At 39.4% G+C, this 26,810-nt stretch overlaps 1 protein-coding gene across 1 annotated transcript; it reads right to left on the bottom strand.

The window, feature by feature from the left end:
- Positions 1-1,332: 1,332 nt before the first annotated feature.
- LOC148031583 (protein PLASTID MOVEMENT IMPAIRED 1-RELATED 2-like) lies at positions 1,333-8,776 on the bottom strand. The gene is given in 3 exon segments (XM_087685156.1): positions 1,333-2,504; positions 5,093-7,872; positions 7,875-8,776. Coding segments are annotated over 3 exon segments (3,891 nt in total). The 5' UTR covers positions 7,956-8,776; the 3' UTR covers positions 1,333-1,474.
- Between the last annotated feature and the right edge of the window lie 18,034 nt (positions 8,777-26,810).

Here is a 26,810-nt window from a genome sequence, read left to right as displayed (position 1 = left end):
CAAATCTCTGAATTCATTGTTCTTACTGTCTAGCATGTCTTAAATTCACTGATATTATTGTTCAGTATGTCCAAAGTTCATTATTCTTACTGTCCAACATGTGTAGAATTCTGTCCTTACTGTCCAACACACTGTTTTTACTATCCATGTGCAAAATTTAATGTTATTACTATCTAGCACACTGTTCTTACTGTCCAGTATGTGCAGAATTTACTATTCTTATTGTTCAGTGTGTGACCTAAACTCAATGATTCGTGTGCAAAATTACAGTCTACAGATCTCTGAATTCACTGTTCTTATTGTCTAACATGTCCTGCATTTTCTGCGACCAATACTCAATTATTCAAATGCAAAATTTCAAAGAAAACATAGAATTGTATCTTCGATGGAATTAGCCCATCATACGAAGCATTTCCTTTGATAATAGAAAGAGAGTTGATCAAAGAGAGCAAGCTCTACCTCTATACTTCAGTCAGAGACATAGAAGTACTCTCCATGGCTGATTTTCTTGCAATAATCTACCCTCAACTCTTCAAAACTTCATTCTTTCATCTGTCCCTTATGCCTATTACGTTTTTTTTTTTTAATGCTTTCTCTCTATTGGAAATTTGTGTCACATGACACACATGTAACAATTTTTTCGTTTAAACCTTCTGGTCTAAAATTCTCCATGATTGGCGCAAAATTTAACCTTGGCACAAACCAAAGAATTAATCCTCCTGCAAAAACTAAGATAATGACATAAACAGATTCTGGGATCCAAAAATAGTAACTCCCTAAATTTTAGGAATGGTGACCCCTGCATTCTTCAAGTTGTTTTAATCAACTTTTATCATTGTGACCACATCAAAAAGTGTAATGTGACTCAGTTACGATAACTTTTATTCCGTGAGCATTCTCACATGTGCATCTTCTGTCTTGGCCAAGCTCATTGTCCTGCACCATCTCCAGTGGCTAAGCACGCAATCCCAAATCACTAGCATTTTATTCTTCAGTGCCCATTCAATATGGAATCGGTCCCAAGGCTCAAACAAACCATTAGTTCAATTTGTCCCAATGGCTGCCTTTTTTGGCCATACAAAGATCCCAGCTTATTCTAAGAGAACTCTGGGGGTAAGAAGCAACAACAAAAGAAAATGAAAATAAAATATTTATATAAATAAATAAGAAAAGCAATTGTAAAAAGTATCACCACCTAGTGACAATATGTGTGGGAGTGTGCACATGGAGGTGCACTTAAATGCAAGTCTGTCAATAAGAAGTAATGAACAAGAAGTTATATTAAAGATGTAGCGAGAGGAATAATCCAACTAAGCCATTTAACTTCCTTGATGCTATAGAGTGGTTAACAAATCAAAAAATTTATATTGCACGGTTGACTCATAAAGTACAGATTTGAGCCAGGATAACTTTATGCTGAACTCACTGTTACTGTAATGGCCTCAAGAGACAGTGTCCTAGTTTTCCAAATCTTCTACGAAGTTACAGTTGTCTCGTTTACAAAAATCAGGTCTGGGTTTCGTATGTGGGGGCAAAAGTCTACTTTCCTTGGACTCAAGCCACTGGTTTGTGTAGCACAATTTGAGATACTCCAAAGAACATCCCCGCTGCTTACAGCTTCTTTGGAATCTGGATGCATTGAGTACCTTGCCTTGGAGTTGGTTAGGAGCCACTGAGAGCCAAGGTGCAATTGCCTTTTACTTCCCCAGGCCTTGTTTTCATCTGCACATTTGAGCCCCGAGACATGAATCCCAGTTATTTTAAGCTGAATGTCTTGCTGGATCTGATCTAGCTCTACCTTCTGCCTATGCTGGTAACTGTCAAACATCCCAGGATCCTCTTTCTTTGCAACAATATCAGAAGACGGTGACACCTGTGCAGCCTGTACAAGAGCCATTAATGAAGCACCTATGGGCTCATAGTACTGTTTAGGATCTCTCAATTGTAAAACCATAGCCACTGTCAGGCTGTCATTCAAAGACTTCCATGTCGAGTTCTCAGAGACATCAAGAGTTGCTTCCAAACCCCATTCCCCCCTACTATTTGGATATTGTGAAACAAGAGCACGTGAAGCTTTTACTTTCTGTGCATCCCTTCTTTGCTCATATTTGTGGGTTTCCCTTGTCTGCTGTATCCATTCTTCAAGGGGCATTGTCATGTCCAACAAACAGCCTACATTGAATTGTTCCTCCTCTGCCCTACGATCCACACACAGTCCCACTTTACTTGCAGACTGACTCAGTTCAATTTCATCCTCAGTCATCATAGTCTGAGAAAAAGAATCAAGTCTGTATGGAGCCTGTTCAGACATATCACATTGAATTTTGAGTCCCTCGAGCACCAAGGCTTCACTCCTTTTCAATGCAACCAATGCAAAGTCTTCAAGAGAGACAAGGTCATCAGCAATCTCTTTCAATCCATGAACTCTGTGTAATCCAGAAGCAGTCTTGCTTTTTTCAAACAATGCTCTTGTATTTCTAACATAACTTGAAAGAGAAATGTGCCTGCATTCCACCACTAAACTGTCAATATCAGTCAATCCTGTTGAGATTAAAGAGTGTCCTTATTCCAAAACCAATCAAAGGCCGAAACACAATTTATGTACTCAGCAACAAAACCATGTCAGATATAAATCCTGGTTGAGAACTAAAGCATGCATTAAGTTGACGCACTAATAAAACTAAGGTGTAGTATCAAAACTGACACACTACAAGCTCTAGAGTCTACATTCAGCTAGTCTAGCAGATACTCCACTTGTTGCACTAGTTCCAACATTCCCATCTTACTAATTCTACAGATGGAACTTTTAGCAAGTTGGGAAAACTTGCAGCAAGGATATCCTTAAGAAGGGATGTTTCATAAAGTGATGACACTTACCTGTTGTCAAAGATAATGAAAGGAAGTAATGGCAGATGTCGTGCAAATTCTTATGCAGGTCATACAAGGATTTTTGCTGTTCCACAGATGTGGAAAGACAGATGTCATGCAAATTCGTATTCCACTGATGTGCATAGACATTTCTTTTGGCCTAGTCCCAATAGACAATAAAGCTTTTGTTGGCAAATCTTCCGCTTGTCAAAAGGTACAGTTTTACAGACACCAAACTCCAAGGTTACTTTTGTCATCTGAACCTTTGGGGTATTGGTATAAATATTATGCTAGTATTAGTCGCGTTTGTACACTCTACATGTATTCTCTGCAAAACCTAGTGTATCCTCACATCTGCAGTTGTATGTCACATGTGAGAACTCTCTTTGATCAAAACAGCAATCCTCACATCTGCAATTGTATGTCACATGTGGGAGCTCTCTTTGATCAAAACAGCAATCCTTAGGCATCAGCTCTTCTGTCTCTCAGGCTTTTCCTCATATGTCTGCATGTGTGTCCACCAGCATGTGCTTGATGAAATCTATTTGCAGGATTGTGACCCTGCCACGTGAATAGCAGATATCATCATTCCACTAGAACTTGAATTCATCTTAGATCAAAGGGTCAGATGGTCATGTCATGCAGCCTATCAAGATCATTTGAAGAAATAGAAGAGTCTCTTCATTTTAAGGCTACTTAGAAATGAGTTCACAGTCAACGGTTATTTCCCCAGCTTCATTGCTGAGGAAAGTAACAGTGAAGAAGGGCAGAAGTGTTATACTCCGTGGGTCCTAGCTTAAGGTTCACATAACCAGGGTCAGGAATCTATCTGAGGTTAGGAGTGGGTGGCCATACAGAAGGTCATTATCTTTAGATAGTGTGCAAATCAGGACATTAGGAAATCAATAATTCTAGAAGTGCAATATGCCACAGCAGCTTGAAACATGTTTGCATGTTCATGTCTCATATCTTATAAAACTATTGTTCAAAGGTGCATAAACCTTTGATATGGAAAGTGTCAGATATGTTCAAAGATCCAGCTGATAGCAGGTAAATCATGACTGCATTTAAAAAATTAAGCTCCTGCAAACAATTATGTTGCTGATATCCTTGGATTGACTAGTAGTAGAGGATAGATGGTCGTAAAAGTAAAGCTGCCCAGATTGACTGGTGGAGACTAGAACTTTCCAACCCTCCCAGAGAGCATTGATAACAAAAATCAAAGCTCTCTAAGTCCTCTGGTACTAAAAATGACACATGCATGCAGACATTAGTGAGAGCCTCTCCTCTGGTACAATAGTCCATTGTTTCCTTCACAAACAGCACAGCAGAGCCTAGTTAGCCTGATATACAACCAGCCAACAAGAGTGAGCCACATCAATAATGTATGCTGTCCACCACATTTACAACACAACTCACTTTCACCAGAGTGAGTTGTTGAGCTGTGGAGGCCTAGTCAACAATCCCTATCATGGCATTTATGTACACAGGCCTTAGGGACTTCCACAAGCCTTATAATTCCTTTGCATGCTCTCCCTGTGAGGGACACAAAAGAGACACCTAGGCCTCAATGACCAATGCCTCTAAAGAAGTGACCACAGCTTGCAGGTATACCCTGCAGCTGAACTGCTGCCAACAGTCCAGACCAAAGTCAACTTATTGGCTTCAAATCAGTCAGATGACACAGCTCCAACGCAGTACTTCTACCTAGCCAGCATTTCTGTCATACTTTATAACCCAATGCTGGACATTTTCAAGGGCAGACCACAGGATCAAAGGTGCCATGCATAACCTACCATCTCAAACATCTAACTTCAGCACATATTTTGTACTTGGTTCATTGCTCTTTTTCTTTTTACCAGATTGAGACATTCCAAAGATTTCTTGCAGTTAGTTTCCACTACATGCCACTATCCTGCCCTGTTCCTCCATCAATCCCTTTTTACAGAGAAGACATACAATGCATGCATGCACACACAAAATTACATGCTCACATTAATATTTGACAATTTTGGGTATTCCAATTACAGATGCACATGCAAGTGCACACATGCACAGATATGACATGCCACAAGATATCTTTCAGGTTATGTGGTATTTGTGCAAAGTTCTGGATAGCACATATTGCAAGCATACAAAAGGCAGAAGCAGCCCAAGTGCACCAATACTTCAACTAACTAGAGAGTGTGACAAGCTGCAAGTGTAGCCAAGAAAAGTTACATACCCTGCAGTTATACGTGAGCTTCCAACATCTATATAAGCATGCCTGTTGTCCAAAACAGTTTCACTTTTCACAAGCTGTTCAAATGTCATCCCAGCCAAATCTTCCAGTGGCATGGTGAGCAGTGCCTGGATTGCAAAGTTTTCCAGGCCCTTGGAGGACATGCTTCTCAGTATATCAAGAACAGAAGAACCCTTCGCTGTAGGTAAAACTACTAGTTTGGAAGCCTGCAAAACTAAGTTGGTACATCCTTGAAAAAGGTCCAAACTCATTGCACTCAAACAGCCGCCATCTTTAAGCCTCATGAGAGGATTCGTATTTTCTGCCAGGGACAGGTTCAAAGGAAACCTTTGGTATCTGACATGTAAAGGTTCCGGTGATTGACTTTGAAATGCTTTATCAGTCAGACCCCATTCCTTCATTAAGGCCTCTGTTTCAGCATCTTCCAACATTTTTGCTCGTGCTTTGCTTCTTACACTTTGTGCAGCCTTTTTCATCTCCGATTCTGCTACTTCAATGAAAGAAAGCAGATTAGAAGGAGAAAGGTGATCATCATCAGAACTGGTGGTGGGAGGGGACTGGAGTGATTTTACAATGCTAGCTGAATGCAATGCACACGGCTTGGGTGTCAATTTCAGTACAGGACTTCCCTCCAAAGAAAAGTTCTCCTTGACTCTATCTGGTGAGAAACAATTAGATAACTTGGCATCCTTATCAGATCTTAAGTCATCAACCTTTTCTTCCTTCTCTAGAAAATCAAAAAAATCCTCAGCTACAGCATCAGCTTCAACTGACAAAATACTATCCTCATCTTCAAATGCTACTGCATCAGCTTCAACTAACAAAATACCATCCTCATCTTCGCATGCCAACACATTACATCCATGCTCCTTACTCAGCCCAGACATTTTTAAGCCAACTTCCAAGGGATCTTGTGATATAACTGTTGAGCCTTCTCTGATATCATCTGGTGATCTGCATTCACAAGTGGCATGCTCCATTGAAGGCTTTTTTGGTTCTGAAAATGCAATGCTATTATCCAGACCTACTTGAATGCTTGGATGAGAAAAGTTAATGGGTGCCTCACTAAGGAGGTCCACTTTTGCATCATTCTTTGTCGGTCGTAAACACATCCAATCATCTGATAAGTCAATTATACATGCAGGATTGTCAAGCATATTCTGTGAATTGTCAGCAGAAGCATGTGTTCTCTCAAAGGAGAAACTCACCTCACCATTGCTCTTGCAGCTATAAAAGATATCAACACCAGAATCAACCTGTGTGCTCACATCAAACACAAAAGAGCTGTCATTAAGACTCTCATCATTGCTCTGACAGCTATCAGCACATGAATCAGCCTCAATAGTGGCACTACTTTGAATAAAAATTTCACGAGGTAGCTCAGCATTGTCAATCCCTGCTGCTTGCATGGGGCTATTCTCTTTAGAATAATAGAGAGTAAGCATTTCTTCAGGCAACAATGTTGATTCTGCATCTAGTTCACTGCTAGTGCTACAATATTCAACTTTTTGAGACCAGCAGCTTTTGTCAACTTTCTCTTCACAGGCCTTTGGGAAAAAGAAGCCATCATTAAGGATCTCTTCAGGGCTGTAAAGATTACCTGCATCCAAGTCATGCTTTATGCTGGTATCCTTTGAAAAACTGAATTCATCCTCCTCATCATACAATGTCTCTTCATGATTTCCATCTATAATGAAAGGTTTATCAATGTCCTGTCCTATTAGACCAAAACAAGATTTACGTTTCTCGAGTTGCCAAGTATCAAGCAGCCACTGCATATCTATGTGATTCCGTAATGCACAAGCTATCGTTCTATGTAATGATTTGCTTTTGAGACTTTCATTCACAGAAACTGAATGTACCTCTGTGCAGGAGTCATCCTTTATCCCTAACCCTTCATACAACTTTTGCAAAGTAGACAATGTCACAGGTTCAGTATCAGTGGAAGCATCCAAATTCAGAGGGTCATCCCTTAATGCTCTAAACCTCTCTTCATCTGAGCTACTATACTCCTGAGGTGACCAGTCTTCTGTTTCTTCAATGCTACTATTAAGATCCAGTTTCTCCATATCAAGATCATCATTCGAGTTGACAGATGAACAAGGAGAAGGAAAATGATAGTTTGAGCGTCTGACAAAAGGGGAGCCACTGGGAGAGTTTGGAAGACTCTTAGATCCCCGCAGGGCTCGCCTAAGAGGTGAGCCTCCAAACCGTGCACTAGAGTTTCTGCGCTCCACCTCTTGCACTTCCTTATTAGAAATCTCAAAGTCAAATGTGATTACCAAAACAGCACCTTGAGCTTTACCAGTGAGTTGAAAGCTTTTGGTGAAGCTCAGAGGCTTCTCTGGCTCCTGAAACTTCTCCATCGAGGTTGGCAGAAAAGAGCTGAGGTCAATGCCACGGTCACACAGGAACTGTTCCCCTGTATCAAGAGCTACAACTGATAGGAAAAGCTCTTTTGGCATGAACCTTAGATCACTTCTGACCTTACGGCCATAAATAGTGGTCTGGATGTGGAGAGCCTCCTCAAACTCAGCAAGGCCATGCAAGACCCTTGATGGCGTCGTCTGCCACTGCTGCTCTTTGCGAGTGCACTGCACAATGAGGCGGCGACCTTCCAAGGAGCCAGGAATATACTCTATGGACTGTACAAAAATGAAGAAGGTGAGGGGAAATCGCTGTTGGAGAATGTGGGAGATGGCTCGCAGCGGTGCCCAGTTCCACAAGCTATTCTTTTTTTTTTCTTGGCCTTCTTGCCAAAGGGAGGAGCCTCTACGGAATTGGTGGAGCGAGGCATTCGGTCTTCTGTATAGAAACCAAAATGCCGGCTGTGGTAACGTTCCATCGGATGGACTATCAAGGAGGGAATCGACTCATGAGGGAGAGCTGGATGCCGTTCTGCCTGTAGACTTCTGAGGGAAAAAAACCGACACCTATGGGGGAAGTTCTGTCTGAAGTATCCTGTGGTGGCCTTCGACTCCCATTGATGGAGTCCCTGATTGAACTTCTTGCTTTTGGAGATCAGACCTGCTGAATCTGACAGAGGGAAAAACGTCCGTCGGCGAAAATGATGAAAACGGCTGTGCTGTAGAAGCCTGATAGAGAAAAGGGCGGGTGGTGGACCGTGGAAGGTAACGACGTCTGACAAGCTAGCAATCTCTATCTTTGACGCTTGGAACCTTTCCACTTCTCCTTCTTCTTCTTCTTCCTCGTACTTTGCCCCTGGACACTTTCTCCTCTGATAGCTCTTTCTCTCGAATCTCTGGCTTGTCAGGACACTTTATTATCGTCTTCTTCTGTTTCTTCTTGTTATTCTTCCTTGAATCCGTTCCTGCTGCTGCTGCTTCTTCTTCTTGTTTTTTGTCCCTTATGGATGGCCGCAGCGTCTGCTGTTGGCCTCCTCCTTCTTCTTCTTCTTCTTCTTCTTCTTCTTTTAGAGTTTATGCCTTATAGATTGCCGCTGCCATGGCCGCTTCTTCTTCTTCTTCTTGTGTTTTTCTTGCTTACAGATTCCTGCTGCTGCTGCTGCTTCTTCTTCTGGATTCTTTCCCTTACAGCTTGGTGCTCACTGCTACGGATTCATCGTCTACTTCTCCGTCTTCTGAATGTGTCAGTGCCTGCCGAAATGCTGGAATTTTACAAGAAGAGATCCTAGCTTGGACTGTTCCAGCAGCACATTAGGCCTAAGAAACCCACCCCCTCACGTGGGCTGGTCTTTCATATATGCCTTTTCTGGGTGGAAATTAAAGAAATCAAAAATGTTGCAGGAGGGAAAAAATAATAATCTCTCGTAAGACCAGCTTCACATGGGGTCCTGTCCAACACAGGGTAACCTCCCAGCTTGTTGTGCCTATTAGTAGCAGTCTCTAGGTTCCAACAACATCAAAGCCTCATGAAAACAACAATTGTTGAGCGATGCCACTGGCTGTCCCTGGTGAAAGGAGCTCTTGATTTTGCGAGCTAGTGACGAAAACATTCAAAAGGTGAAGATTTTCCTCCAACCATCCTAATGAATCTCGCATGTTGAAACACGTGTTATTCACGACAAAGCAAACGTATTGGTACTATTGATCACCATCAACAGTACCCGCCCAACCAAGCCCATGTGAAGTTGCTCTAATGGTGCACACGACAACATGTGGCACCTTGCCAATGAGGTCATGGGTTGGTGGTTAAGGTGTGTGAGTTCATTCAAGAGTGCATGAGTTCATAACCCGCCATATCTTGTTTGCACTCCCTAATCACCAAAGAAATAGGTGCCACCTTCGTTAACCCTCATGCAAAACTAGAGGCAGTGAGGAAGGGAGTAGACTGTCAACTTGAAGTAGCTTGTGTGATGTAAAACTTGTTGGCCAATCATAGGTGGTACTCCACCTTGGCCACTTTGATTGCATGCAATGGAAAAGGTTGAATGATGCTCAAGCCCCTAAGGGTGGCAATAGCCTGTTGAAAGTAGAGAGACAAATAATTTTTTCAATAGAGAGGAGCACCGAGCTCTCTTCACTTTTCTTCATTATATTATCACTAACTCATCTAACTGAAGGGGATACAACACACTAAGGTCTATAAGACCATTCGCACCAAGTACAAACCGACTTATTTAATGTCCGCATGTAGTACAGTTGGACAAGCTAAATGTCGGGTACACACAACCTAAAAATAGTAGAGCTAAGCTTGAAGTTTTAACACTCTCCCTCAAGCTCAAGACAGCATCTGTACACCAAGCAGCTATCTAAAAACATGTAACTTATCTTTGCCCAAAGACTTGGTAAAGATATCTACAACATGTTCATTAGTCTTTACATGCATGAGATCTACTCTCCCTGCAAGAACCATATCTTTGATAAAGTGTTAGTGTACCTCAATGTGTTTAGTCATCACTTGTGATTATCAAGTCATCAACATAGATGACTAGCACTACCACTGTCTTTTTTGTAAACAGACTGTGATCATCCTTGCCAACAGTAAATCCCAAACTCTGCAAGTAATTGCTAATCCTTGCATGCCAGGCTCTCGAGGCCTGCTTCAGTCCATACAACGCTTTTTTCAGCTTACATACATAATGCTGAAAATCAGGGTCTACATACCCTTCGGGTTGATCCATATAAACATCCTCACCATTGAGGAAAGCATTATTTACGTCCATCTACTGCAATTTCTAGCCAATGCGATCTATGTTCTTATGGTTGCCATCTTGGCAACATGGCTAAATGTTTCCTCATAGTCTAACCCATACTGCTGGGCATATCCCTTTGCGACCAGCTTGGCTTTGTACCTCTCTCAACTGCCATCCGACTTGTATTTAATTTTGTAGACCTATTTGGACCCAATGGTCTTCTTTCCTTCTGGTAGTGGCACAAGATCCCAAGTACTTTTTCAGTCAAAGCATCTATATCCTTATCCATAGTTGTGCACCAGTTTTTATCCATCACTGCTTCAGCAAATGTAGCAGGCTCTTTGACCTCTATCACCTTTGTCATATAAGCAAAATGCTTTGTAGAAAAACCACTGTAAGTTAGCCTATCTACAAGGTACCTGACTCTCTATGATCGTCTAAACTGTGGTGCACTACTCGATTCCCCTCTCTCATGAGGCAGAATGTACCTGTTCTGCCTAATACCAAGCATATACACAATTAGAATACTAAGCTCACCATCTAGATTTTCAGATGAGTCATAGCCTGAAGTCATCATGCCATGTGTCATCATACCAAATGCATCCTCAATGACTTTTTCTTTCCCTTTGTTGTCCATCACATCATATCTCCCCCTCACTGACATAGTGGTATCAATGGTTGGATGGTGAGCTAGAGCTCTACAATCTCCCTGTCCATGGAGATATCGTCGTACCACTAGGACCTGTCAATGCAGTACCCTCTTGAGAATCAATTGTAGATACATGTGTAGAAGGCATATCTGATGGCACTGCAGCCGGTGATGCATACCAAGAGGCCATCTCATCAAAGATAACATCTCTGCTGACTAATGTCTCCTGAGTAGAGGGATCATAACATTTATATACCTTCTTTTCCTGCGAATATCCAATAAAGACACACTTATGTGCTTTTGGATCGAGCTTCTTCCTCTTCTCATCATGGATATGCACATAAGCAAGACAGTCAAATACCTTCGTGTGATTGATATCAAGCTTGTAGCCATACAGCTTCTTCCTCTTCTCATCATGGATATGCACATAAGCAAGACAGTCAAATACCTTCATGTGATTGATATCAAGCTTGTAGCCATACAGTTTCTCAAATGGTGTCATCTCATGAATACCTGCAGTGGGAGTCCTATTCAAGATATACATAGCTATCATAACAGCCTCAGCCCAATAATAGAGCGGCATACTCTTCTCATTCATCATTGCCCAAGCATCTTCCATCAATACCTTGTTCTTCCGTTCAGTTACCCCGTTGTGCTAAGGAGTGTAGTTGCAAGTAAGTTGTTTACGTATGCCATTTTCAGCCCAAAAACTGTCAATCTCATTTGACGCTTACTCCCCACTACTATTAGATCTCAAGCAAGAGATGTAACAATCAAATTCCTTTTCAACATGCTTTTTTAACTATTGAAAAATAGCAAACACCTCGTCCTTAGTTTTCAAAATATAAACCCAATTATAGCGATTGTAATCATCAATAAATGTCACATAGTATGTGTAGCCTCCCATGGATGCATTATGGGTTGGCCCCCGCACATTAGAGTGAACTAACTGCAACAGTCGCGTACTATTTCTTACATGCATGACAAATGGCAGCCTCGACTGTTTGCCAAATTGGCAAGCATCGCAGACATGACCAATATCTATATACTGAAACTTGGGTAGACCTGTCACAAGCCATTTCTTTTGCATCATTTGGAATCGCTGAAGATTAACATGTCCCACTCTCTTATGCCATATTTCCAAGTCTCTAACTATGCCAGAACCATGGGCAAACATTCTTGATTTCAATTATGGCAAAGTGGCATCAAGAGTAAACATCCTGCCATTCCTATGACTGCGAGCAATCAATTTGTAGCCATTACTAAACTCCTCAATGAAACATTCATGCTTGTTAAATCGGACTTGCAAATTTTACTCAGTCATCTGACCCACAAGCAATAGATTTTTAGTAATATGCAGTACATCGTGTAAGTTCTTCTTCCTGCCATCATGGATTACCAAAGGTACTTTGCCTTATGTTCTATGCTATGCTGCATATCATCCCCTATGCATACATAGCCATTCTTTTCAGGCACCATATCTGTAAACCAAACATGAGGTGTCATATGATTTGATGCCCCCGAATCAATGCACCAAACTGCATCCTCATGAGACTTCTCAGCAGCCCTATCTTTCACATATGTCATGGCAAACAATCTATCCCCAAATGCATCTTTTGCCTAACTGGACGATGCATAATGTCCATGTTTTTTTCCTCTTTGATTGTCGTGCTTATTCCAGCAGTCCTTGGCAATATGACCATACTTTCCACAATAGTGACAATCCTTATCCTTATTAGGATTGTCAAATGGGCACTGCTACTGCCAGGAGCCTTTGCCTTTAGGGCTAGATCTCCCCTTGGCTTTGAAATTTCCACCTCCTCGTGCATTTGAACCCTGCTAGTTATTATTGCCATACGAGATATTTTACTGGCCTCCTCTGCCAGAACCATAACCTCTACCACATTTGCCACAACCAAGTTGATTCGAATAAAAGATAGCAGCCTTGTTCTTGGAGCTGCTAGAACTTGTAGCCAAACCCAATTTGACTTCCTCATGAATAAGCAATGCAACTAGCTCATTAAAATCTGGCATTGCAACCCACACAGCTATGGAGGTATTGAATGACTTATATTCAGGCCCCAAACCATTTAATGTCACTACAACCATGTCTTTATCCACAACATGTGTGCCACTAGATGCCAGCTAATTTGCAATGGTCTTAATCTCTGTGACTTAATCTTATATAGATCTACCTTTTTTGTCCATGCTGTTAAATCCCTACTTTAACTGTATCTTCCTGGCACTTGTAGTTGTGCCATAATATCTTATTAGAATGTTCCATGCATCTTCTGGCGACTTGCAATTCATGATCTACACACCATAGCATATCCGAGATACATAGAGACAGCCAATGTAGAACCCTACGAGCTCTTTCTATCCAAGCTTGATGTGCTCGTCTTTGATCAAATGTAGGCCTCTCTAGGAGCTTGGGTTCAACTTTTGCTCCGGTTACCAACTCCCAGTATCCTTTACCTATCAAGAAGTTCTCCATGCAAAACTTCCATATGGCATAATTATTGGTGTCAAGATTTTCCCCCACTATCTGGGTTATGTTGTCCATTCTGTCTGCATTTGCCATATTACAAACTCTACCTGACTACCTGCAAACCAAGGCTTTTTGACTGATCAATTTCAGTCTTCCAATTCAATGACAGTTTTCAACAACACTTTGCTCAAAACAATTATTCTATTTACTGTATATTTAGGACAGTTTCAGTCTTCTTGTTTTCAACAATAAATTCACTGCAATGTACACATTATCTAAGCTTCCAAACTTATCCAAACATGTTCCAACATGTATACTCTTACTTGAGCATCAACACTTAAGCATTGTGGTCATAATAGTAACACAAGCTTCTCGTATTCATGTAAGAAAAGAACTTTCAGCAATTTGAAATTGCAGGAAACTTCAATATTCAACACAACCTTATCTCACAGTTTGTGCTCATAGCAACTCAAATAGCAAGACATAATCATATAGCAGCACCTAGGCATGTATGAGCTTCAAGTCATGCTTCAATGAGCTATTTTCAGTGAAAAACAACCTGTCCAGACTTCCTTACAGCATATATGCAACTATTCCTTCAATTTGTTTGCCCAAATATTCAACCACATATGTTGCATGACAAATTCAATGCCAACATTTGTGCTCAACGTCCAAGTTCTATTCCTTTTTGCATTAATCACTGAATATGGATGGACCTTTCAGTCATACATAAGAGTAGATTCTAATCATGTCACTCTACTGAATTGTAGCCATCAAGCTCTAATAGGCTTACAATGATGCCAACCAACTATTGACACATATACCCAATCTAGACCAAGAGAAGCTTGATTTATTGATAGTAATGCTGCCCATACATTGGAGACAACACAAGTACTACCTCCAAGATGCAAACAAAGTATTCTCAGAAGGTATTCAGCCCTCATGATGATTCATAAACTTCAAGCAAGCATATTGTTGCAACTCACAGGCTGACACTGACTTAGCATTCCAGTAAAAAACATGGGCTCTCAATCTCATGTACAAGAGCTTCATGAACTTGTGCCTTATTCTCCCCAGGGCATAGTACCATTCATACTCCAGCTCAGATTTAGCTCTAAAGCATATGCATTTCAGTCCATGACCTTGGTCAATGTAAGTGGTATATCACTCAAGCATTCTTTGCTTGACAAGCAATATACTTTCATTACTCACCAAGCATCAGACAAACAATACATTGCAGGTCTAGATCACCTTTGAACCAAGTGCCAATCAGCCAAAAAAAAAATGTAGATCTGTCTTTGCTTGACCCTGACTTCAATATAGGCACACTCAAGTGCTCTAACATCTGCCATCAACTCCTCTTCATCAGAAGGCCTCAACACAAGAGTAACACCTTGAAGCGATGTAGTCAAGTATCACAATAGCTCAAATGTTGTCCACATTGTCAACTAGGAGAAAAAAAGGCAATCTCTGAGCCCACACTATCAACCAGGAAAATAGGCGCAATCTCTACTGTCCACATTGCTATCCACACTGATCCACGCTACCGTCCAGGTGCTGATCAGGAATACAAGAAGCACACGTGTTTGCTCTGGTTGGTGCTTAACTAGTCAACACTCAAACACTGTGGACTCCCTTGAATACCTCACAGGCCCTAATGAGAAGATATATTGGCTACATACCTCTTACTTGAGATTGCCATTGATTGCAGTCCATATTTAGCTCCCGATTATGCCTATTCTCAATCAAAATCTTGCTCCGATACCATGTTGGAAGTAGAGAGATAGAGAAAATTTTCAACAGAGAGGAGCACCGAGCACTCTTCACTTTTCTTCATTATATTATCACTAATTCATCTAATTAAAGTGAATACAACACACCAAGGTCTATAAGACCATTCACACCAAGTACTAACCGACTTATTTAATGTTCGCATGTAGTACAGCTGGACAAGCTAAATGTCGGGTACACACAACCTAAAGATAGTAGAGCTTAGCTTGAAGTCTTAACATAGCCCAAAGCTCATAAAGCTTGGAGAGATGGAGAAATGGATTTAAATTCTTATTCTTCTCATGTGAAGACAAAAAGCCTTGATGCAAAAGTTGTGTTTTAAAGCCATGGCATTGGGCTTAAAGAAGATTTCAACACCTAAGTGTGAAGCACTATCATGGAGTCTAAGCATGCACATAAGGCTTGCATGACTCTACCCATTGAATATCTATGTACCACATATTCTAATCTTGGTATTGCTAGATTATTCGTGTATTTTTTGGGTCAGGCACCCTCTTAAGATGGGTTTGCTAAATGGTTTGTTGCTATTTATTAGCCACATTGCAATCTATTTTAGATTACAAAGTTTTTAAATTTTGATTAAATCTCAAGTTGCAAGAGAAGTCATTTTTTCATGCTTAATGGGGTTTAAATGAATTTCTATGCATGTTTGTCCATGGAGAACCGGCTTCTTTCCTAATAAGGTACTAAAGTTGGAATACTTAAAACAGATGTTTGTAAAGTTTTGTATGCTCCTTTTCCAACTAATCTCGGGGGGAGAGGGAAGCATGTATTCTTTGGGATTGTAGGTTGGAACCACCATAGATTTTGGAGATACAAGAGGAGACGTAACCTTTAGAACCTAAAGATACTAATACGATGCAACCTAATGCTAATCATAAAAAGGTTGAACATTCGACTATGGGAGTTTTGATTCTGAGCAAAGTAAGGGTAAGGAAAAGGAAAAAAATCAACAAAATAACAATCTCGAGAAGCTTGCAAGGAAAGTCAAGTTTTCTCTAACTAGTTGGCCTTGTTTTTTATGGTTAGACTATTGGTCCATATAGAAAGAACCTTTTAGAAAACAAAACCATAATCTCCTAGAACATTTGGGGCTTCTATTTGGTTGACAAAAGACTCTTGTAAAAGGCTCACTAAGTAAAGAGAACCTAACATTTTAGCTCAATGGGAAATAAAGAGTGGTGTGATGAGGAAATCAAGGAGGATGAATATAAGGGATACATTTGATTTTTTGGTGCACAAATTAGTGGGCATTACTTGGAAGTACACCTAAAAGACTATGATGGTCATGGTAGTGTGCTCATGGGGAACATGTTGATGTCTTCTCAATTTATGCATTGATTTCTTCAAGGCAAAGCAAAAAAGGGAAAGGGCACATGCTAAACTCTAGGTAATTTATATGCACTGATTTCTTCTATGCAAAGTGGAAAAGGGAAACTTTGGCTCCTATTTAAATTCACATTGAGGAGGAAAAAATTTCTTGAGTCTTAAAAGATCACCTCGTCATTGTTGACATTTAACCTATAATTGTTGTTAATTAGTATAGTAAGCCACAAGTTTTCTTGGAGGTTTCATGCAATTCATTTGATGAAGATATGGTTCTTCTTCTTGATTGGCCCTTAAGTCTAGAGGAGGTGAAATATTCTTTGAAGCACATAAAGTGTGGTAAACTCTTAGATTTGGTGGTTTTTCAAATGGAGATTTGGGATGTCTATGTAGTAGATATGTACTAAATGCTTAATGAATTTAGATGTACAATTCTATTATAGATTTGATCAATCAAGGTGCTACTAAGCTTGCTCCTAAGAATTAGGAAAGGAGGAGACCTCACCATTAGAGATAATCTCTTTTACTATGTTGAATGTCCCTTATACTATATTGGCAAAAATCTTACTTTATTAAATGCTTCTTCTTCCTAAAATGATGCACAATAGAGAGTACGGTTTTATTTAAATGTGTTAATTTCATGATGTTATAGTAAGTATCTTCTTAGGATGAATATGCTTTGAAGAGAGGTAGCAAGTTTACACTTATTAGCATGGATATTTAGAAGTCTTATAATCATATTAGCTGACCATTCATCTTAAGCATTTGTCAATGCTTAAGATTTGGAGAAATGTTTCATGGGATGGTGAAAGCTTTTTATTTAAGCTCTTTAGTATACTAAAGAGCTTTCATTGAAAAGTGATAGGATGAGGTCATAAGTGAGTGTGTGTGTGTGTGTGTGTGTGTGTGTGTGTGTGTGTGTGTGTGTGTGTGTGTGTGTGTGTGTGTGTGTGTGTGTGTGTGTGTGTGTGTGTGTGTGTGTGTGTGTGTGTGTGTGTGTGTGTGTGTGTGTGTGTGTGTGTGTGTGTGTGTGTGTGTGTGTGTGTGTGTGTGTGTGTGTGTGTGTGTGTGTGTGTGTGTGTGTGTGTGTGTGTGAGAGAAAAATCTTTGTAGGTGCTCCATTACTTTTTTTCTCTATTACCTCCACTCATATGTATTTATAGTGTGTACATATACAAGGGGTTTTTGTTTGGCCTTGGCCATTGGCCTTTACCCCAACAACCTCCCACACAAATGCCAATTCACATTTAAGGGAGGGAAACCAATGAAGATACTATCCCATGCCCATAAGCACTATGCAATATGCAAAGTGCTCAAAATGTAATTTTGTCACAAGAAGATTGCAAGGTTGTTATCTATGTGAATCTTGACAAGCTAAAATTGATTGTGCATTGGAAACCAATGAAGATACTATCCCATGCCCATAAGTATCATGCAATATGCAAAGTGCTCAAAACGCAATTTTGCCTCGCATGAAGATTGCAAGGTTGTTATGTTTGTGAATCTTGACAAGCTAAATTTGATTGTGCTCAAGCACTTCTTGTATGAAGTGATAGTTCACCTCAACGTGTTTTGTCTTTGCGTGAAAGAAAGGATTATGTGCCATTTAGATGGCACTCTAACTATCACAATGCAAAATAGATAAGCCATATAGCTTCCTTGCATGCCTTAGTGGTGGCTGCAATATATATGGTCTCAACAGTACGCAAGCCATAGAGGGCTAAAATCAAGAGACCAATGAAATTGTACCTCTTGTGAATGTGAAAACAAGTCTTGTTCTGGACTCCACATTCCCTTCAAAATTTGCATTTGCATACATAAGGATAGATGTATCTTCCCCTTTAAAGCTAATGCACATAGCTCTTCTACCATTCAAGTATCTTATGTTAGTCTTCACTACTTTTCAATGCTTTGTATTAGGGTCTTCCATAGACTTGCTAACCAATCCCACTGCATAAGCAATATCTAGACATGTAGCTACTATGATGTACATCAAGTTACCAACCATACATTCATAGGTATCTTTGCCATTTTAGCCCTTTGATCATTTGACTAAGGACTATACTCTTGGCTACCAATCATGGATGCATAAGGTATCTTTGCCATTTTAGCCTTTTGATCATTTGCTATCCTCTTGGCCGAGTTTCAATTATGGAGGCAATGGAACACTTGTAGCCTTCCCCACATCTATATTGAAATGCTAAAGTACTTTCCCAATGTTTTTAAAAAAATATAAATAGAGAGTTTTCTTGTGTCTATCCCACATAATCCTCATGCCAAGAATATGATCTTCATTTTCCAACTCCTTCATGTTGAAGGTTTTAGGAAAAATCTTTGGAATATCGACATCCAAGATAGATTTTCTAGCAATAAGCATATCATCCATGCAAAGGATCAAAACCACTCCCTTGGAGGCTTCTTCGGTAAATATAGACTTTTGTTGACCTTATTTACCATCTATTTTTTACCTTGCACAAAAAATCTCTTTGGTTGTTGCATGTAGATGTCTCCATGCAAGTCCCTATGCAATACAATATATTTACATCCATGTGGATGAGCTCCATGTCCTCCTTGGCAACCATACTAGCATTATGTGAAGACTAGTTATCTCTATTATTGGTGAGAAAATCTCATCAAATTCTATCCCTTTCTCCTTCTTAAATCCACTGGCTACTACCAACCTTGCCTTATACTTAGGCAATGCATTTGATATTGGTATTTTTGGCTTATCATCCATTTGCATGGTAATGCATGCTTGCCTTTGGGCAAATGAGCCAACTCCCAAATTACTCTTTATCAACTTTGATTGCATTGCCTTTTTCCACGTAGGATTATCATCCATGGACATTGGCATCCTTATGACTCTCATAGCTCATCTCAAAACTTACTCAACTAGCCCATTTTTCTATCCCAATTTTCTATCTTGCTAAATATGAGGATGTATACCTAGCTATTTCACATCCATCTCAACATTTCTTAGCTATCCTAGCCCTACATTATGTGGGAGAGGTCATGCATGTGGCTCATATGGTGAACACCCATCCTCAAATAGCACCTTGTGTACCTCACTGGGCTTCGTGGGCTATTTACACATATTTTCTTCATTGAATAACACATCATGGCTGCATACTGCATTTCTAGCCTCTCGATCCCATAAATAGCACCTTGTGTACCTCACTGGGCTTCGTGGGCTATTTACACATATTTTCTTCATTGAATAACACATCATGGCTGCATACTGCATTTCTAGCCTCTCGATCCCATAAATGGCATCCCATCTCTCGTAAGTTAGATCATGAGTTTTTGTGACTTAGGTCAAGCTTTCTCCTCTTATCCTCGGAAATCTACATATATGTATCATAGACAAATACATGTAACTTCTCATGAGAGGGTTTCTTCCTTGACTACATCTCCTTAGATATTTTCACATCCAATGGCTTCTAGGGATCTATTGATCAAATGAATAGTTATTGTAACAGTTTCATCCCAAAATCCATATGGATTTTTGTACTGTCCTATTCATATTTTTTGCAACCCCATTTTGAGTTTTATTATCAAGAGTAATTGACTCCCTCTTGATACCCGCACCCACCATTGCTTGTATGCAAGCATTTGAGTTTCTTGTCTAGCTAATTCTCTACATATGCCAATAACTTTTGAAATTCTTGAAGTATAAGCCCTTATGCCAATAGGATGAACCCATATTGTATGTGTAGCATCATTAATAAATGTGACAAAATATGATACTCCTATTGACAATTTAGGCATAGGTCCACACATATCACTATGAACCAACTCAAATGTTCACACCTCAACGTACTTACTTAACCAAAATCAATCAACTCTATTTCATGTCAACATGATTCCCTACTTGTTCTTCTTCTTTCCCCCATAGCTCATCTTATCTTCTTGCTCTTAAACTGAGGGGTTGCTCGTGCCACAGTTAGGAGGTTGCTTTATCGATCAAGTAGGGGGCCTACTCTTTGTTCAGTAGAGATAGAGAAGAGAAGAAGAAGACTGACCCTTGTGCGACTCAAATTAGTTGACATGTTGCTGCATGAGGACATATTTCACCTAATCAATTGGATCATGGCATGTAAGAAGAGGCCCACCATATCTGCGCCATTTTTATCAATGGCGGCTATCATGACTCCATTTCCTTCTCTTTTCTTCTCTTAAATGTTATCACCACTTTCTTCTCTTAAATGTTATCACCACTAAGGTTTAAAAACTCCTTTTCACACTTGCCCTCCTTTCAAATTGGTTTGTATTAAAGCCCGTTCACATATGTTGTCGCCAAATTGGTTAAAATAAGCTGCATTCACACTACTACTACTGAATTGCTTCATTTACAACCCAGTCACATTATAGCTTGCATTCACCCTTGAGTCCTTTTCAAAAATTAGTTTCTCTTAAAGGTATTTCACTCTCATAAGCACCCGAAGTTCATAAAAGTGCTTTTGTATGCAAGTACTCATCACCAAAATCTACCAAAACTCTTTCTAATATCTTGTTGCAATTGGAGTTAGACATTGTTGTGTGAGCCACTATGGTAAGACCTCTCCGTCCACAAAATTTCTAAAATCAAAGTAGTGGAAAATTCAATGGCAATGGTTTTCTCACTTGGGAAATGAAAACCATGCATCACCTAATGCAAAAAGACATTTGAGAACTATTTGAGGAACTCAAGGAGCCCAATGGTCCAAATTGGAAAATAGAAAATAATAAAGCACTTGGGATAATAGCATGGGGCTCATCAGACAATATTCTTCATCACATATTGGGGATTACAAAAGTAAAAGAAGCATGTGAAGAATAAGATAAGACATTTGGCTCCCAAGCAAATAACCTACATAAATCTTCTAATTGAATTTTTCACATTGGATCTGAACAATTACAACTCCTTGACCTCACTAATAAATAAATTCAAAAGCTTGAAAGTGTAACTATCTTCCATTTGTAAAGATACTAAAGAAGATACACACATTGTCGTGCTACTCAATAGTGTGGATAAACCTAACAAAGATTATGAGTAGGTGGTAGCAACCATGAGAAATGTACCAAATAGAAAACTCAACTTAGTGGGAGCTACCTTATACAAGAAAAAGAGCATAATCAAGAGAAGGCCCAAGAGATTACATCAAACCCCATAATCTTTGCACTTTACGGCGGTAAAGGTTGTTCTTCAAGAATTATTTGTAGAAATTTGTGGAACAAGTAGACATAATGAACAAGAATGTTGGAATAAAGGAATCAAAGTGTAATAATCACAATAAGTTTGGACACATCGAAAAAGAGTGTTGGAGCCAAAATGCAATTTTTGTAAAAGAAACTAATTCTAAAGAATGTCTTGAAACTATTTTCTAAGTCGTAAATTTCCGTACATCATTGTTTGACACTCCATAAACTAGAGGCCTTGTAAGCATTCACGAGGGACCTACACTCTTAGGTGCACTTGTCTATAAGATGAGCTAACACCAAGGGGGGTGTTAAAATATATGGTGCTAAAGGTTGTGCTACAAGCACATGTAAGGAAATGTATCCCATAAGCAAAGCGGGAAGAGTGTGTTCAAGCTACAAAGCTATAGAACAATGTACTTGCTTAGCTAAAATCAATCGTCTATTTCATGTCAACATAATTCCCTACTTGTTCTTCTTCTTTCCCCCATAGCCTGTATGATATTCTTGCTAAACAATGTTTTGTAACACTAAGTTGTTTTTTGCTCAACGCAACGTGTGAGTAAAACCCATGTGTGAAGCATTGGTTTAGATTGATGTTACGAAAGATTTTTTAGATGATATGATGCAAATTGGAGTTATGGAAGACTATGATATAGAGGTAGATGCAATCCTATATTGTTTTCTTTTATACGTCCTCTTGGATTATTTTTCATATTTCTTTGATGATGAAATATCTTGTTTTAGATTTTGGTTGTGTGGTACATTGCCATACATTTCCTATAATGTAGATGTTTGAGCATCATGGGCATATTTTTTCATCAATGTTCTTGCTCTTTCTGCTTGGAGTAGCAATGCAGTTATTCAATCACAGTTTTATGTCTTCATTCTCTATGATGTTCTATGGATGTTATTGTATATGATGGGTTTCCATAAGATTTTGAAAGAATCTTTTGTGTTAGAATCAGTGGAAGGTTATATGGAAGATAAGAAGAGGTTGTATTATGAGCTATAGCAATTGTAGAATAAGTATGCATATTTGACGATTCAATTATGTTTGTTTAAGAAGGGAAAGAGAGTGGCTTAGAATTATGTGACACAAAATGGTTGTTGAGAAGGAAGTGATTAATAAAGAAGTGGATATGTAGGCAAATTAATTTTTTAATGTTGTTAATGGGGTGAAAAAAGTGCTAGATAATCAAGGTTAAGAATTTGGAATTCTAGAATTCAAGAAATCATGAAGTGTAGAATTCAAAAAATAGGAACTACTCATTTCAAGTAATCAAGAAGTGTAAAATTTAGGAAGCAAGAAGTGTGAATGACTAGCACTGTTGATTTCGGGATGTTTAAGGCTTCTTGGGTGCTACTTTCATACAAAGCTTTATTTATCCTTGAATGATTTAGTCGTATATGCTATCAAACTTATAGTAGTAATATGCATGGTGTGTTAATTTCCCTTTTTATCTATGTAATGTGTTGGCAAGGCAACTATGCAAGAGGGTTGCAAATACTCCCAGTACTGCATCTAGGCTCTACTTATGACTACTTGGTGTGGCTCATTTTAGAGTGGAAGGCTCTAGATGTGGTCTAGTTAATTTCTCTATCCTTATTTTTGCATAATAAAGGATCAAGGGAATTAGTGGTTTTAGGTCTTGGCTTTCACAAAGCCAATCCACCAGGCTATGCAAGGTGTCGAGGCGTAAATGGAATACACTATTAACCTTAGTCTATGAATTATAGGTATAAGGTTGTTTTTAATATTTATGTGACATGTAAGTTGCAAGATGTATCTCTTGAGAATACAACATGATGTTGTGTGTGTGGGGTTGAGCGTGTGGAATTCTGTAAGAATTAGGGATCATTCTTGTCACATTCTATTAGGTTTTTGCCGTAGTTCTTCTATTCTTTGTTATTTATGATTCAGATTTACAAGTTTGGAGTCCTTGACTATGCGATGGCTTTGAGGATTATGAGGTAAGTAGCCTAGAAGATGATTTTGACATAGTCCTTAAAAACAATCTTTTGAGCTAAAAGCGGGCTGAAAATGATAACTCCATCAAGTGACTTGACATAGATAACCCCTGTCATATGTGAATATCAATTAGCTTTTTCAACCAATACACTTGAGATGTAGCACTTTGCTTGCCATAGAGATTCTAAATCCTTTTTAATACACTAAAAGGACCACCATTCATGTCCTTTAAACTAAAATAAACCAACTTAAAGAGTGTCAATATGATGTACAACGTGCAAGCTCATTAAACTCATGCTCATCGAACTCATCCCAGTCATCTTTAGCCATGTCTTTAGGATTGCACCTTTGCATGTAATGGGCTTAATCTACTTGATTTGCACCAAAATATCACAACTCTACTCCTTCTATAAAGAGAAGTTCCTTCCATCCAACTTCTCAATGTTGAAAAAAGTGCATCTCATAAGAAGAAGAAGATGCCATTAGAACGATAATGAATGCAAACCAAGAAGCAAGCAAATGATCTCAACTACATCAACAAGAAGACCAAATTACTATAAACTAAGTGCTCACTACAATTGCCAACCAATGGCAAAAACAAGTGTTGCCAAATAGTCCAAATTTGATGCCCAAAAAATTTAAGCCTTTCCAAACATGAGTTTTCCTCTCTATAGTGTGATCACAAACTAATTGAACTATCTCAAAGAGATAACTAGTTTAAATCCTTCACATCACAAAAACAATTCTCTACAAATGGCTCAAGAAATAGCTAGTTCCAAGCTTGAGAAATAACTAGTTCCGATTGTATCTTGGTCAAATAGTTCAACTTTGAAGCTATTCGAGTGTATGCAATGTGAATCCAACTTTTGTCTAACTAGTCTTGCAAATCCAAGTGCAAAAGTAGCTTTAAAAATAACCAACCTATGAGCTCCAATGTGAATAGAGATATTGTTAAACTAGTTCAAAGTGAACCAATTCACTTACCATAGTGTGAAAGGGGTTTTTACAAGTATTAAGTTTTAAGTGTGTTAAGTTTTAATAAGCCTTATCTCAAATAAATAGATTATTGTTCTTTTCTTCGTGGCACTCAATCCATGTAGGATGGAAGTCTGCACTCATTGCAATCAAAACAATCGAAAGCATATCCTTGTCATCTTCGATCTGGGAAGGCTAATGAGTAATAACAACCAATCATATTGGCAATTCCTTCTTCTCCCTTTGTATGATAGTAACAAGTAGACCTTGTGCTTTTCTAGCAAGTTGCCCTTATGCTTCTAAACAAGCTAACTCCCTACTTTCTAAAAATCGGAGCTACCCTTGTGCCTAACCAACCTTGATGCTTGCATACATCAATGCGTGAACCCAATCTCTTCTTGAGCAATATGAAAAACCCACTATTGACCTTGATAATAGCCTTCAATGGCTATCAAAACACTTTGGACTTGGGCTATGGTAGCCCCCACAATAAGCCTCAATGGCTTCCTTAATTGAAGCACTTGTTATATTTAAATCGAAGAGCTCAAGTGTTCAGTTTGTACCTCTTTCAAATTTGGGAAACAAGCATCGATTATGCAAAAAGCATTGACTCCTTACATTTTATACTCCAACCACAAGTACCTCAAGGACGAAGCTTTGATACTAGTCGATAGGATGAGGAGCCACATGCATGAAAGAGTAAGAGAGCAAGAGAAAGAGAAGACCAAAAGTCTTTGTGGATACTCCATTACCCTTATTCTCTATTATCTTCACTTATATATGAATATATAATGTGTCCAACAAGTTTTTCCATCGAAAGAATCAATGAACCAAATGCAAGAAATACGAAACTTTTGAATAGGCATGGGTTATAAGGTGGAACAAGGGGAGTCAATAAGCACTGATAGACCTTTGGCCATTGGCCTTTAACCCAAAAAAAGGATTCACAACAAGGGAAGGTTTTCCACTAGCACATTTTCTCCTGTATTGGTTACTTAATTGTTGAGTCAAATGCACTAATAGTTGGGACTTTGGAGATGGACTTCTATTGTGTAATAGCAGCCGTCATTTCACTGTCAAAATTTCTTCCCCCCTTTTTTATTTCATCACCATCACCATAAAGTTTTTTTTAAATGAATAAAAACGAAATTTTTATCACCCTCTATCAATGCCATCGGTTGGCAAAGGGAGGGAGAGTCGACGGGAGTGAGGGAGGAGATGACTGAGGTGAAGAAGAGATGGGAGGCAGCTAGTCATGGAGTTGAGGTAGGCAAAGGGGATGATGTTTACAATGGGGGGGAGGGGCACACGTGTGCCACCTCCCCCACTGTCCTTTTTTATGGTGAGGTCGCATGGCGATAAGGATAGGCCACCTCCAACCCCCCTTAACAGACCGCATGACAACAGGAGATCTGGGGGTCCTGTGTAGTTAAGGACCCCCTATCGTAGCATTTTCCACCCCCGATTATTATTGCCTCACCCTTATAAAACCCCCCTCCCTAAGAGGGCTAACAATTCCTCTCTTCCTTTCCTCCCTACCTATTACCCTTCTTCCTTTGTAAATATCCCCCTTCCCTACCATGAATACGCTACTCTTCCCCTCCCCTTGCTACCATCTTATGAGAAAGAGAAGAGAGGGAGAGGTAGTGAAGGAGAGGCTCAAGAACAAACCCCTTTCTTGGGGAAAGGCTCGAGTATTGTCTCCCCCACCTCCAGTCCTGTAGCTACTCCATCGATTGCCTTTAAGTGGATAAGGAGATCGTAGAATTCAAGACAAGACGTAGGGAATTCCGGCACCAAAGAGTCCTTCGAGAGAAGTGAAGGTTGCTTTCCAGTTCCAAAATGGCCCCAAAGCGTAAATTCTCCCAAGTAACTAGAAAAGCCACGACTACAGAAGAAGGATCAGGCAAAGACGCCACCATCAACATGAACGAATTATCAGGCAAAAATGCTAACTCAACACTCCAAATCTAGGTATTTTTATCGTGATTAGAAAACTGAAATCGAATATTTAAGCATGGGCATCATTAGCGAAAAAGTCATATCTCATCGAGTAATTTGTATATTTTGAAAGGTAGCTGAAAAAGGTTTAATAATCATGAGTTGTCGGAAATAGATTGAGTATCTACGGTTATAGTAGAAACAAGTCAAGTATTAGGATCTAATTTCCGTAGATGCATCATAGATTGTCGAGGAACATAAATA

This window comes from Lygodium microphyllum, chromosome 9 (assembly GCF_053477565.2).
Source record: "Lygodium microphyllum isolate KBCC chromosome 9, Lygodium_microphyllum_v1.1.10, whole genome shotgun sequence".
Classification (NCBI taxonomy): Eukaryota; Viridiplantae; Streptophyta; class Polypodiopsida; order Schizaeales; family Lygodiaceae; genus Lygodium; species Lygodium microphyllum.
This window is presented reverse-complemented; position numbering and strand designations above follow the sequence as displayed.